This window comes from Podarcis erhardii (assembly GCF_964252035.2).
Source record: "Podarcis erhardii genome assembly, chromosome: 14".
NCBI lineage: Eukaryota > Metazoa > Chordata > Lepidosauria > Squamata > Lacertidae > Podarcis > Podarcis erhardii.
Window position 1 is genome coordinate 37,140,670 of NC_138503.1, and position 13,626 is coordinate 37,154,295.

Here is a 13,626-nt window from a genome sequence, read left to right on the forward strand (position 1 = left end):
AAACAGTTTAAAACATCAACAGTGCATACATAAAATCAATTCACATCCAATACCTACTGGGATAATTCATATTCCACATTTAAATGCAAATGAGTATTGCTTTAAAATGTGGCAAGCATTTGGGTGCCCTCTTGCTCATTTGCCTGAGAGGGACCTTGAATTTCAGCCCCCTCCTGCCCTGCCCTGAAGGCACCACAGGAGCTTTTCCATGCACCTCCTTCATTCTCCATGCCTCAGCTTCTCTGCCCGTTCACAGTCCTCAGCTTATACCCCAAGACACTACTTCTGCTCATGGGGACCATGTACAGATCAGCTTTATGAAAGCCAATGTAATGTAGCAGGTACAGCAGAAGTGTGCAAACTGTGGCCCTCCAGATGTTTTTGGCCAGTGGTCAGGGCCAATGGGAGTTGTAGCCCAGCATCATCTGGGAGGCCAAAGGTTAGCCACTCCTTCTTTACATAATTTCAAGTGCTTCCTTGTATGTTATCTCAGCAATTATTTCAACAGCCTTGTTGGTAGTGTAGTGAGGGCTCCCATCTTGGATGGCTTTAAAAGCAGATTAGGAAAATTCATGGAGAATAAGGCTATCAGTGGCTACTAGCCCCAATGGCTGTGTCTCCTTATGCTCTCAAACGCAATATAGACTAGGGTCCAAAGCTCCGACACAGCAACAACAAAGCTCACTGGTTGATCGGATGGCAATCATTATTTCTCTCTCAGCCTAAGCAACTTCACAAGGCTGTTGTTGTGAGCGTGAAGCTGGGACAAAAATATAATTAATAAATGGATTCGCACACACCCTGCCTTACAGGCGGTAGATAAGAAATGGAGGTGACGGGGGACCATTTTGTGCTTCCCACTGGAGGCAAGGAGAGCCTAAGCATGAACAAACCCATGGCTGAGGTGTCGCTAGAGGCTTGGGGGTGGCTTTCAAACATGCCTTGACAGGCCTTCAGCCTCAGAAAGGTGAATGGGCGCCAGAGGCCTAGTTGGTATGTTTGTTTATCTCAGCGTTTAAAGCAACAACAAAAGGTCAGAGTCCGTTGCCGTGGGAGATGCTTTTTTTTTTTTAAGCCTCCCACAGCCTTCCCACTGTCCAGCTGAGACAGGCCTATTTACTTGTCAACTTCAGTTATTTAATTCATTTCACCACTGTTGAAGAAATAGGCCCAACTCAAAACGTGCAGACCCAGCAACTCGGGGGATGCTGAATTGAGAGGAAAGGAGAAGCATTTGCAACTCTTGCTTGTGCAAAATACACGTTGGGTCACAGTGAGTGGCTTCCGGGTTCCTGGGCCTCTTGCAGGATCTTACCAGAAGTCAGAAGCCACAGCCCCACAACCGTGATAAGTAAGGCTTTGGTTGCAGGGCAGGGGCAGCACATTCCTGTTTTGCCTTAGGTGGCAAAACAGGATGGGCTGCTCCTGGGCTCCTGTCTATTTTAACTTGAGTGCCTTTGTGTTTACCCTGGCAAAACAATCCTATTGACACAAGTATTGGGCAGCAAATTCCTGTCACTAACAACAGAGCCCTGGGAAACTTATCTCAGTGGTATATTTGAAGGAAACAGGATAATACTCTAGGTCTCTCTATAGAGCAGTTTGCAAACCAGGGGAAAAAGAGAACAGCCTGGGCAACTTTGATCACAGGTAAGTAGTCCTAAACTTTCTTCCCTACTTCAGCTAAGACTATTTACTATTAGAGTCTGTAGACCGACAGTTTGGGCTAATGGTCTAGGTACCTGGGTGACAGATAATACCCTGCACTGCTCAGCAAGTCCATCACCCCAGGATTGCTCAAAACTGTTTTCCCCAGAGTAGAAGTAAGTTAAGGTAAAGGGACCCCTGACCATTAGGTCCAGTCATGGACAACTCTGGGGTTGTGGCACTCATCTCGTTTTATTGGCTGAGGGAGCCGGCAAACAGCTTCTGGGTCTTGTGGCCAGCAAGACTAAGCTGCTTCTGGCGAACCAGAGCAGCACACGGAAACACCGTTTACCTTCCCGCTGGAGCAGTACCTATTTATCTACTTTCACTTCATGCTTTCAAACTGCTAGGTTGGCAGGAACAGGGACCAAACAACGAGAGCTCACCCCATCGTGGGGATTCGAACCGCTGACCTTCTGATCAGCAAGCCCTAGGCTCTGTGGTTTAACCCACAGCACCACCCAAAAGCTTGATGTTAGCTCAAAAGGTGGTATTAGATAGAGTTGGATCCATTGGAAGATGGATGGTGATTTGCAGTAGATCCAAAAGGGTTTTTTATGTCACCTCCAGTCTATCATTATTCTGTGGGAGGGATTTAATCACATACTGGAAATTTAGGGTTGTGTACACACTATGCTTTTAAAATCCATTCAAAGCCCATTCTTTCCCTCAAATAATTTTGGGCACTGTAGTTTGCCCCTTGCAGAGTTGCAATTCCCAGCAAATCCTTAACCAACTATGGTGTCCAGAATTATTTGAGGGAAACAATGAGCTTCTAAGGTGATTTAAGCATGTAGTGTATACAAAAATAAAAAGAATCCTGGACTTTTTCACAGTTTGGGGGAGTGGCAGGGTTAAAAGTATGCAAAGGGTAGGGGCATGGGGGAGAAATATGATTCAGTTCACATTTAAAGGTGAGGCTGCTTAAACCACACTTAAACACTTAAACAAAGACTGAAACAGCACCATCCTTTGAGATTTGCACTTCTTCAAATTTTGCAATACTGTTCTCCATCCAAGCACTAGGGTACTGTGTGCATAAAAATGCATATATTCATAATAGCAACATACAAAACTGCATTATATTTTTGAAAACTGTTTGTGGTTTGTCTTTTTGAAAAGGGGAAAGGATGGATTATACCTTGGAAGACACACAACGGAAGGAGAAACTTCTGAGGACTGTTTATGCCCTCCAAGTTAAATCAGATGCCACATTTCAGAAAGCCAGCCCTCTCCTGAACAGCCACCCTGGTACAGGCATGGTGACAGAACACCAAGTGCACCAGCTAGCCGAGAAAGCCAAGGTTATCTGCCATGACCTGGACAATATCAAAAACTCCCTTTACTACCGGCAAGATGAACTGGTGCAGCAGATCCCAAACCCCAACGGCAACCATTATGGAGGTGTGTGTGGAATTCACTGCTCACTCGATGGGCTTATCTACATGACTAGTGAAAATGCACCAAGGGTCCACTTCCTCAACCGCTCAGGCCAAACCTTTCAGTCCATACCATGTGTGGAATGGAAGAAAAATGAGACTTTTTTGCCAGAGGACGTGACCGTGACCAGGGCAGGGATGGTGGCAATTACAGACCTGGTCAATGGGACTGTCTGCATCTTCAACAACCACTCCAAGTTCTCCAAGGGAGAATGGCTAAGAATTGGGAAGTTTTGTTCCCCCAGGGGAATTGGAGTGGATACATCTGGAAAGATTCTGGTGGCCGACTACACGGAAGGAAAAGTTCATAGCTTTGCCCTTGACCGTGCTTTCAAGGTGCAAAGCACCCACTCTGTCTCCAACCTGCGTGGGCCACGCTACGTGTGCTTGGCCCCAGAAGGAGGGTTTGTGGTGAGTGAAGAATGTGGTGATGTCAAGCTCTTCAGTAGCAACCACAAACTGGTCTCTTCCATCAGCAGCAAATATGGCCACTGCTTTGGCAATCCCTCCGGGGTCTGCGCTGATAGAGAAGGCAACATCATTGTGGCTGATGAACAGCACCAGAAAGTCCACTTGTTTCCCAGGAGTGGGTCTCCCATCTGCCTGGTATCTAAAGGTCTGCAGAGACCAATGGGAATAGCTTGTTCCACCCAGGGGTTGCTGTTAGTTGCCGATAGTGGAGATAACTATGTCAAAGTCTTCAAGTACCGTGTGAGACCCCATTACAACTCTGACTATCTTTGTATACCCAGTGACAGTCCAAACCTAACACCTAGAGGGAGAGCAGAGTAGGATTATTCCAACATTCACCTTCAGGCATCTTCTGCATTGACTTCTGCCGCACTACCTCATCTGACAGTACAGTCAGTTATCCAAGTTTTTCTAGCACTCAAACTACACCTTTGTCACATGGCGGACTCAAGCGAAACAACGTAGATCCTAATATCTGATCCATATCTTGGATGTTATGACTGGCAGAGGGGGCCCTTTTGGTAGTTCCAGAACCCTCAGAAGTTCAAGGTGGCCTGGAGAGGGCATTCTCTGTGGCAGCCCCTACATTTTGGAATTTCTTCACCACAGAGATGCGACTGGCACTTTCAGTATGCCAAAGGCATATTGGCCTTCTTCCTGGCCTTTGACGTGTGATATATATAGTTTTAGGGCCTGTGCTATTCTCTTGACTGCAATTTGTTTTAAAATGATTTTAAATTGCCCACCTCCAATTCCCAACAAGTAGTAGAATCATAGAATCATAGAGTTGGAAGAGACCACAAGGGCCATCGAGTCCAACCCCCTGCCAAGCAGGAAACACCATCAGAGCACTCCTGACATAATAGAATCATAATAGTATTCAGAGGCATACTGCCACTGACAGCAGGGGTAGAACATAGCCATTGTGGCTAGCCCTAGATAACATGGGAGTTGTAGTTCAAAGCAGCTGGAGGGCACTTGGTTGGTGAAGGCTGTACTACCACATCTGAAGCTAGCTTAGGGGCTACAGGGCAGGCTGTGAAGCCCGTATAGTTCTGTCCTCCAACACCAGCCATTGCCTCTGGCATCTAACAGTGACTGTCACACCCTGCCCAATGGTAGGGCTGGCCCAGTAAAGCCCTTGAGGAAGGAACCTGGTTCTTCTAAAGAGCCAAAACCTTTTAGGAGCCACAGACATGCCATTATTATTAAAGAGAAAGCTTTCTCTTATGTATGTTTTCATGAAAAGTAAGATTACCTGAATTATATTTGTCACTGGTAATGTTAAAAACTAGAGTAAATTATAATAAAATTATCTGATCACAGACCATAAAAGGATATTCAGAAGGTCAAAGTAATAAAAGAGGTCAAAGACTCCCCACTGTTTCTTGTCTTATTTATTTTGTTTTTATTCATGGATGCCACATATTGCACCATATTAACTGGGAGGCAATTTGGGGTTTATTTTCAGAGCAAAAATATATGCTGTCTACATTTCATATTTTAAATTGTGACTAGCTTCATTTGCGAGGAATGTAAAGGGACACGTTGATAAATGCAAATACGATGAAGCAATAGGGAAATAAGGGCAGAAAATGTTTAAATGATCCATGCATGTGTTGCTTTGTCAGCATTTTGCTTACTAACATCTTCCTCTATTTCAACAGAGAATGTCTGCAAAGAGAGAGCTCTAAAGTTGCACACATGACCACCCTATTATTCCAAATGCACTAACCTAAAATCCAGACTTTTCTCCTTAATTTAGTATATCCAGCTGCTGACTGCCAGTTGCTGGGAGAACCCAGCAGAAGAGCTACATGGCCCTTGAGTCCTGCTTGTGAGCTTTCCACAGGCATACGGTTGGCCACTGGGCAGGAAAGGCTCGGCCTTTGGACTAATGACCTCGTAGGAATTTGTTTTCAAAAACAGGTAACAAAAACAATACAATGAATGTGATAAACACCCACATCCCTCACTCACATGGGTGAAGTTGCTTATTGTGGATGGTTGCAAATAAGACATACAGGAAGGCACAGAACAAATTTCTAGTGCTATCAGCTTCCACCAGAAGTGTGAAGGCATAAGCTACAGTTCTCAGAATTAACAGAAGAGACAAAGCTTATCAAAAAGAAGGGAGATGCAGACATTGAATTGGAGGGAAAGAATGGGTTCCACCCAGGGGTGTGGTATACAACGGCTGAATTTTGCATGCCTTCCCCAGTTTTGTAGAGGAAATTACTGAAAGTTACTCTTGGGAGCAGCAAAGAGTATTCTACTGTTTAGAAACCTGTTCTACCTTCTGGGATACTTTAGGCTTGACCAGGTCAGTATGACACCATAGGCCAAATTCATGTCAGATATAAAATACTTTGCTTTTGCTCTGCTAGCTTGGGGTATACTGCCTTAGTATCAGAATCTGCTTCCATTTTGGCATCACCTGATATCTTTAAGTGGATTTCTTTTCTTATTCTGCTGTTTTATTGTAAACAGCTCTGAAAGCGTGTGGCTTGTAAAGCCTTAGAAAAGATTTCCCTCCTCAACAGCTGAGGATACTGAAAATGTTCGTAGGGAAAAAAAAGAGAGAGCTGGCATAAAAACCAGGCCGCTAAATGGGACGAAAGAAATTGTTTTAAAATGAGTTGGTAGAATTTCTTACCGAAAACCTCAGGAATCTGCTGCCCCTTTTAAAACAATGAACTCAATCAAACAGAACGTCACTTCAGGAGACCGGGGGGTCCGTCCGGAACGCAATTAGGCAAGGACTTTACGGAATGCTCTTAGGAACGGACCGCGTCTCCTAGCAACCGGCCTGTAGCACCCGGAAGTGGCTTGAATGTCAAGAGGAGCGGGCTCTTTCTTTTCTTTTATGCCTGCTGGAAGGAGTGGCGGGAGGAAGTAAGTGTCGTCGGCGAGCGGCAGGGAGTTCTGATGGCTTGGGAGAGAAAAGGATGCAAAAAGGGGGAGGGGGAAGCGCGGCGTGGCATGGTGGGATGGAATTGGGACCAGGCTTGCCAGCTGCTGAACTGACCCAATGACAGGGTTGCTCTGCGGCCAATAGCGGGTGCTAGTATGTTATCTCTATGCCTCCCCCCAAATTTCACCTGCTCATTCCTGCAGAATAAGCCTCTGTTAAAGGCATAAGAGCCGGGCAGGCAGGTTTCCCCCTCCTGGCTAGTTGGTCACCGTAATTGGGCTACTAAGGCTTGTGTGGGTTGTGCGTGGCTAGCTGAGTTATACTGTGCATATTGCTGCGTTTCCCAAACCCGAGGTGACTGAGAATTGTGGCTTCTGTATAGTGGAGTAGTAATGGAAGGGACGGGGGGAATCCTACAGGCTGGAGCAAGGCACATAGGCTTATTTATTTATTAATTACACCTTTATTGTGCGCTTCTTCCACAAGGTTCAGAGCGGTATCATTCTCTTTCTTCCCCTTATCCTCATGACAGTCTTGTGAGGCAAGCCAGGTGGAAAGAGTGAGTGACTGGCTCAAGGTCACCCAGTGAGCTTTGTGGCTGAGAGGGTATTGGAACCTGAGTCTCTCTGTTTAATAATACTCATAGTTCCCTATATTCCATCCATACTGGCTCTAGCATCTGGTTTGAGGCATAAAATGCTTAGCCTTGCTGAGGCTATGTAATTCTGGTATTGATTGGTGTCTGAGTGGGATACCGCCTGAAAACCCTGTGCATGCCACCTTAGGTTATCTCTTGGGAGAAAGTCAAGATTGCACCATGCAAACTCTGTATGCTGAAAATTCCTATTTAATTGCAAATCAAGGTGCATATGCTATCCTCTATATTGGGACTACTTAAGCCTTTTTTATTTCTAAAATTATATTTTGGGTTTTTTAGTGTAGAGAAAAGGTGAATAAGAGGAGACATGATGGAGATGTATAAAATTCTGCATGGTGTAGAGAAAATTGATGGAATGAATGTTGTGCTCTCTCTCGTAACATTCAGGACAGAAAAAAGAAAGAGCTTCACATCATTGTGCATAAACTACAGAATTTGTTCTGACAAGAATTAGTTATGGCCACCAGCTTGAGATCCTTTAAAAGAGGGTTAGACAAATTAATGGAGGAGAAGGCTATATCAATGGCAACTAACCTTGCTGATAATGTTATAGCTCCTCTATCGGAGGCAATTTGCCCGTGAAAGCCAGTTGCTGGCAGTCACAAATGGGAAGAGTGCTGTTGCCTTCACGTCCTGCTTTTGGGCTTCCTATAGGCATCTGGTTGGCCACTGCAAGAACAGGATGCTGGGCTAGATGGGCTTTTGGCCTGATCCATCAGGCTCTCTTACTGTTTTCTGAAACAAGTACAAATACAACCAAATAACACTGAACAAAACTCAAATGTAAAACAGAGCCTTGGAAACACATTTACCTCCCTTAAACCTTTTTGCAACTTTGGGATCCCTTCCTTCTTTGTAGGTACTGGCAGTTCATTAGGATCTGGTGTTCTTTTCTAGAGAAACACAACAGGGTTTTTTACTGCTCTGCATCATGCTTCTGATTTTATCTTCCCTTATACTCCAGCAGCTTGAACCTATGAGTGCCAGATTCTGATTTTACCAACATGATTGTGGCATTACCTGACCCTGCTATGTTTAGACTGCTAGAGTGAAAGAAAGGAAGATACCTGTTTTCTGCCTTTAATTCAGTGTATATCATTGTCAGGGAGCTTTTTATGTTGCCTGGGTTTCATGTGACAGAAAAGCACCTGGGCCCAATATTATATTACAGTGAAATGTGACCAGTCCTCCACATCATCTCAGATAGCTGCGTACCTTTGCAACACTTGTAAACTGTAACCCTCTCTTATTTGAATTTTGTGTCAGTGCTTATGTGAGCTACAAATCTGTGCCACAAACTCACCAAAAAGCCTTTCAGTCCAAGCAACCCATTGGCAAAAGAATATAGTGATATTGACTTACATTACAGGGTTGCTGTAATAATATGAAGTGCCTTGAACACTCTAAAGTGTTCATGATAGGGTAATGCTGCATTTGGATGGCCTCTGTTTCTGTTTGATACTGTTGAGTTATTTAAAGTGACAGTGTCAGTTAGTTCCAGTGGTCTGTTTTGCTCTCTCGGGGATATTCTCAACCCTACCTGCCAAGGGTTGAACCAAGATCTTCTGCCTGTAAAGCAGGTGTTCTACCCCTGAGCCCTTCCCCTAATGATTAGAATCACTTTGCCTGTGGCATGATGATGATGATGATTTATTATTTATACCCTGCCCATCTGGCTGGGCTTCCTTGGAATTATGAAATTCTATCCTGATGAGCACGGGTGGCGCTGCGGGTTAAACCACAGAGCCTAGGACTCGCCAATTGGAAGGTCGGCGGTTCGAATCCCCGCGACGGGGTGAGCTCCCATTGCTCGGTCCCTGCTCCTGCCAACCTAGCAGTTCGAAAGCATGTCAAAGTGCAAGTAGATAAATAGGTACTGCTCCAGTGGGAAGGTAAACAGCATTTCTGTGTGCTGCTCGGGTTCGCCAGAAGCGGCTTAGTCATGCTGGCCACATGACCCAGAAGCTGTACGCCAGCTCCCTTGGCCAATAAAGCAAGATGAGAGCCGCAACCCCAGAGTCCGTCACGGCTGGACCTAATGGTCAGGGGTCCCTTTACCTTTACCTATCCTGATGAAGGCCCAACAAAACTTGCCCTTCTACTCGGGTTCTTTTTTGTATTGTGGGGCATTGATCAACGGGGGTGGGGGGACAATCAGGGTCAACACACAAGTAAAAAGCACCTCTGCTGCTTGTGGAGAGCTTTCAAAGTAGGGATTGGGCCAGTTGACAGCTAGCTCTATCCACATACAGTGGTACCTCGGGTTACATACGCTTCAGGTTACATATGCTTTAGGTTACACACTCTGCTAACCTAGAAATAGTGCTTCAGGTTAAGAACTTTGCTTCAGGATGAGAACAGAAATTGGGCTCCAGCGGCGCGGCGGCAGGAGGAGGCCCCATTAGCTAAAGTGGTGCTTCAGGTTAAGAACAGTTTCAGGTTAAGTACGGACCTCCGGAACGAATTAAGTACTTAACCCGAGGTACCACTGTATTCACTGTTGAAGGCAAGGGCCAGGCTGCCTGAGAAGGAAGAGTTTTAAAGTGTCCCAAGTTGGAACATTTGTAGGACAGGTGACAAATCCTTACCATCCCCTCACCCACTGATTCCCTCCTCCCCACACACAAATTCTCCAAGACCAACAGCTTTTAAGCCCAAGCCCCCTCCCCCCAATTTCTGGATCCTTTTCTGATGGAAAAATATGGGCAGAGAAAGGGCTTTTATAGTGAAGACCTAGTGGTATGGAAAAGATTAAGCCTGCCTTTCTGCCTGCCTTTCATTTTCTACAAATACCCTCTCTGCCCCTGTGATCTACCCAACTTTTGTTTGCCAATATAATGTGTAGACCCCCCCCCAAAAAAAGATCCTGCTTTCTTGGAAGCTCCAGCTTGTCCCTCCAGCCAACACGCGCACACAAGTATTTCAGAGGCCATTGAATGCTTCTTTTACAGTCCACTGGAGGGGAATTGCAACACTATGCATTTTGTTGTTTATTCTTGTTGCGAGGTGCACTCTCTGCCTGCAGCTGTGCACCCAAGATCGTCCTGGCTGCACACATCCTTTAGTGGTTCCTCAACCCTTATATAAGTGAAAGGACTGGAGAGGAATTGGCCCTTAGTACCAGTAACAGTGGTCCTCTCCACATTACAAGTAACGGGACATGTACCAAGCAGACATCCCTTTTCTGCCTCAAGGGATTGGGAATTCATCCATGAACAGACATTGCCTCCTGCATCATCATTTGACAGGCTGGTAGCGGTGGTGGTGTCTCTGAGTAGATCAGCCAGGGTGAATAGAAGCATTCAGAATGCAAATAAATTGCATTTCTTTTCCAGAGCAAAATGTCAGAATCACAGATATTACCATAGATCAATTGGAAAGTTTTAGCAGGGACATCTATTTTCTGTATCTCTCCCTTTCAGTATATATTCCATAAACAGACAGTAAGGTTTCCTTTCCAATCACTGGACCCATCACAGAGCATACTGCCCGAGGGGTGGTTGGAGTTTTTTTGCTTTGCTGAAGGACAGAGAAGGACAATGTTTTCCGGATGTTGTTAACTCTGGGCTTGCCCCCGCCTTTGCTGCTAATGGTGTTTCTGTTTGATACTGCTGAGTTATTTAAAGCGACAGTGTCAGTTAGTTCCAGGGTCAATTTTTCATTTCTGTGTATAAAAACTGAGACGTTGATGTCACCTTAGATTTCAGAGTGATTTAAAAAAACCAAATAATGCAATATATGCCTGCCTTAGTGGCTTTCATCTGAGGAGTCTGCACTACTTTATATAGAGTCTCACATAGGATATACATGGACTCATTCCCTTTGTTACTGGCCTGGTTCTTGTGCCTTTAAGGTAGAATTGAACCAATTAGCAGCATGAAACTAAGTGGTAGGAAAACCTTCACATTTTAAACGCGTATGCATCAAGCTGCTGTTCAAAGCACAGGCGAAGGGTGAGTGGCAAAACCTATATACAAGGCACAATTAATAGCTGTGCCTGATAATGCAGAAAGTTAGCAGGTGCAACATTTTCCTGGCATGGATGTAAGCGGTGAGAACAGCTTTACTGGCTAAGTTTTTGCGTTGCGTGGCTGCTAAAGGCATAGCAACCCTGCCCAAGAAAATGCTGACAACCTTAGCCACAAGTTGTCAATAGGTTTGTCAGTACTGACCTAATGAAGTTTAATGACATGAGCATGGATGCATAGGAACATAGGAAAGTGCCTTACACCAAGCCAGATCATTGGGCGACCAAGCTGAGTGTTGTCTACTCTGACCAGTTACAGCATGGGCGTTCCCAGCCCTACTTGGAGACACCAAGGATTGAATCTGGGACCTTCTGCGTGCAAGGTAGATGCTCTAGCACTGTGTTATGATGAGCACAGTGCATCAGGAACGGGGCTTAGAGTAGATCCTCATTGTTCTCAATCTGAGGATGTACATGAGAATATAAGTACAGTAGTATCTCTGGTTACAAACTTTGTTCCAGAGGTCCGTTCTTAACCTGAAACTGTTCTTAACCTGAGGTACCACTTTAGCTAATGGGGCCTCCAGCTGCTGCCATACCACTGCCATGTGATTTCTGTTTTCATTCTGGGGCAGAGTTCTTAACCCAAGGTACTACTTCCGGGTTAGCGGAGTCTGTAACCCGAAGTGTTTGTAACCCGAGGTGTTTGTAACCCGAGGTACCACTGTACATACATTTTTGGAGTGAAGCCAGTGTTTGACTAGACATATCAAATGAAATGTTTTCCTATATGAAAAACACACTTCTTATTTTGAAGTATAACTCACAACTGGATTTCAAATTTGGATGATTAATCTGATACACTGTGGCAGTTCTTATGATGGTTAGCATAAATGTCTGGAGGGAAATTCCTATGCTGGCTATAGAGTTTCATTTGGTTGCTTTGACTACATTTTTAGAGTTGTTTTTAAACCTTTTGGTTTTTACAAAACCTGGCCAGGTACCTGCCGTTCTTCTGCCATCTTCAAATGACACTAGCACTGTTTCTTAACTTTAGTTAACATTACCACTCTCTTGGTTTGCCCCTTGTGCTTCTACCCAGCAGTATTAAGTATTATTTACGTGTGTGCTTTTTATTTCCAGGCTTTCTGATTTCCAAGCTTCCAGATCATGGTGCTTAAGATATTCTTCCCCATTTGCTGCTCGGCAGCTGAAAGTGGCCTGCTGGTTGGACGATGGATCCCAGAACAGAACTCCGCTGTTATCCTGGCTGTGATCCACTTCCCTTTCATTCCTGGTCAGGTAAAGCAGTATCTCTCTGAAATGCAACATGCAACACAAGTCAAGCTGTCTGTGCTGGGCTCATGGACTAAAACCAAGCAAGCAAAGGAAGAGAGTTTGGACAGGTTCCTTGAAGACCTTGGCACCATTTTTTCACACGACCCCTGGATCCAACTCAGCAAGGAGAAAGGAAGCAAGTTTTGGAGCTGTTCCGCCTCTTGGAAAGACTCTAATGGCAATGAGGAAGATGAAAATATCTTGGTTTATTATGACCAGCGTAAAGTGATGCTGTCGCAGCTTCACCCTGCACAGGACCAGGTTGTTTCTTCTGATCAGAAGACAGTGGAGGCTTCCAAATTAGTTGCCGTGTTTGACACGGTTGCAAAGAGCAAGTTACTATTCATGAAGGACAGGTATGACGAGGGGCCTGTCAAGCTCACTCACTGGCAGTCAGAAGGAGTAGAAGCCAGTATTATTGTGGAGTTGCTGAAACAGGCCTCTGTTCCTGCATGTATGCTGATAACTTTCCTACTTTCACTTGTGTGTGGAGTCTGCAAAAGCAGGTATGTCATGTGGGGTGAATAGGAACAAAATCAAATACAGTTTATGCATAGCTTAAATCAGAAAGTTGGGTTTTTAAAAATGTCTGTGTAATATTTTTATATGCAAAATTATGTTTTTCTGGGCAGTTTCCTAGTGCAGTGGTTTTCAGACTTCATATTGTCAGAAAACTCATATGTGCATAAATTTATAAAGGAAAATAAAATGGGGGGGCATCAATTCACATTAACAATACAATAAACATCAATACATCCATCTTAATTTACACATACAGATCAATACATGCCACCCATGCTAAAGGCTCCGCCCCTGGTAAGTACCAACCAAAGCCCAGGGGCATGTCGGACCACAAAAAGTGTCCCATCAGAAGGCCTCAGTGATCAAGGTGGAGCATAAGGAATCAGGCTATCCTTAACGTACTTTGGGCCCAAGATGTTTAGGAATTACACATGTACAGCAGTAAAGTTGTTTAGGGTTTAGGAATGTATAGTGGTGAAATTGCTTTAAAATGGATTAAAAACCAAAACTAATCTACAATGTTTAGTTATTTATTTCAACAATACTTTTATTTCAACGCAAAGTGCCAATTCTGCCACTTGAAGCAGTCGAGTGGGCACATATGGGGTAA

At 44.6% G+C, this 13,626-nt stretch overlaps 2 protein-coding genes across 3 annotated transcripts in view; both read left to right on the top strand.

Moving 5' to 3' along the window:
• The first annotated feature begins 436 nt into the window (after window positions 1-436).
• NHLRC4 (NHL repeat containing 4) lies at window positions 437-4,034 on the top strand. Its single transcript, XM_081839985.1, has 2 exons — window positions 437-1,650; window positions 2,829-4,034. The coding sequence occupies exon 2, from the start codon at window positions 2,838-2,840 to the stop codon at window positions 3,936-3,938; it is 1,101 nt and encodes a 366-aa protein (XP_081696111.1). The 5' UTR covers window positions 437-1,650; window positions 2,829-2,837; the 3' UTR covers window positions 3,939-4,034.
• Window positions 4,035-5,862: 1,828 nt separating this feature from the next.
• PIGQ (phosphatidylinositol glycan anchor biosynthesis class Q) overlaps window positions 5,863-13,626 on the top strand; it is a 30,485-nt gene continuing 22,721 nt past the window's right edge. Inside the window, exons 1-2 of one of the 2 annotated variants that reach the window (XM_081839796.1) lie at window positions 5,863-5,940; window positions 12,300-13,000. In XM_081839796.1, coding sequence (XP_081695922.1) covers window positions 12,327-13,000 — 674 coding nt within the window. In that variant the 5' untranslated portion in view covers window positions 5,863-5,940; window positions 12,300-12,326. Of the gene's footprint in view, window positions 5,941-6,419; window positions 6,513-12,299; window positions 13,001-13,626 lie in introns of those variants that run through there. The other variant, XM_081839795.1, reaches the window with a different exon arrangement.

Coding starts and splice junctions, on each gene's coding strand:
- NHLRC4 (XM_081839985.1), top strand. CDS start 2,838: ATGGATTATACCTTGGAAGACACACAACGGAAGGAGAAACTTCTGAGG.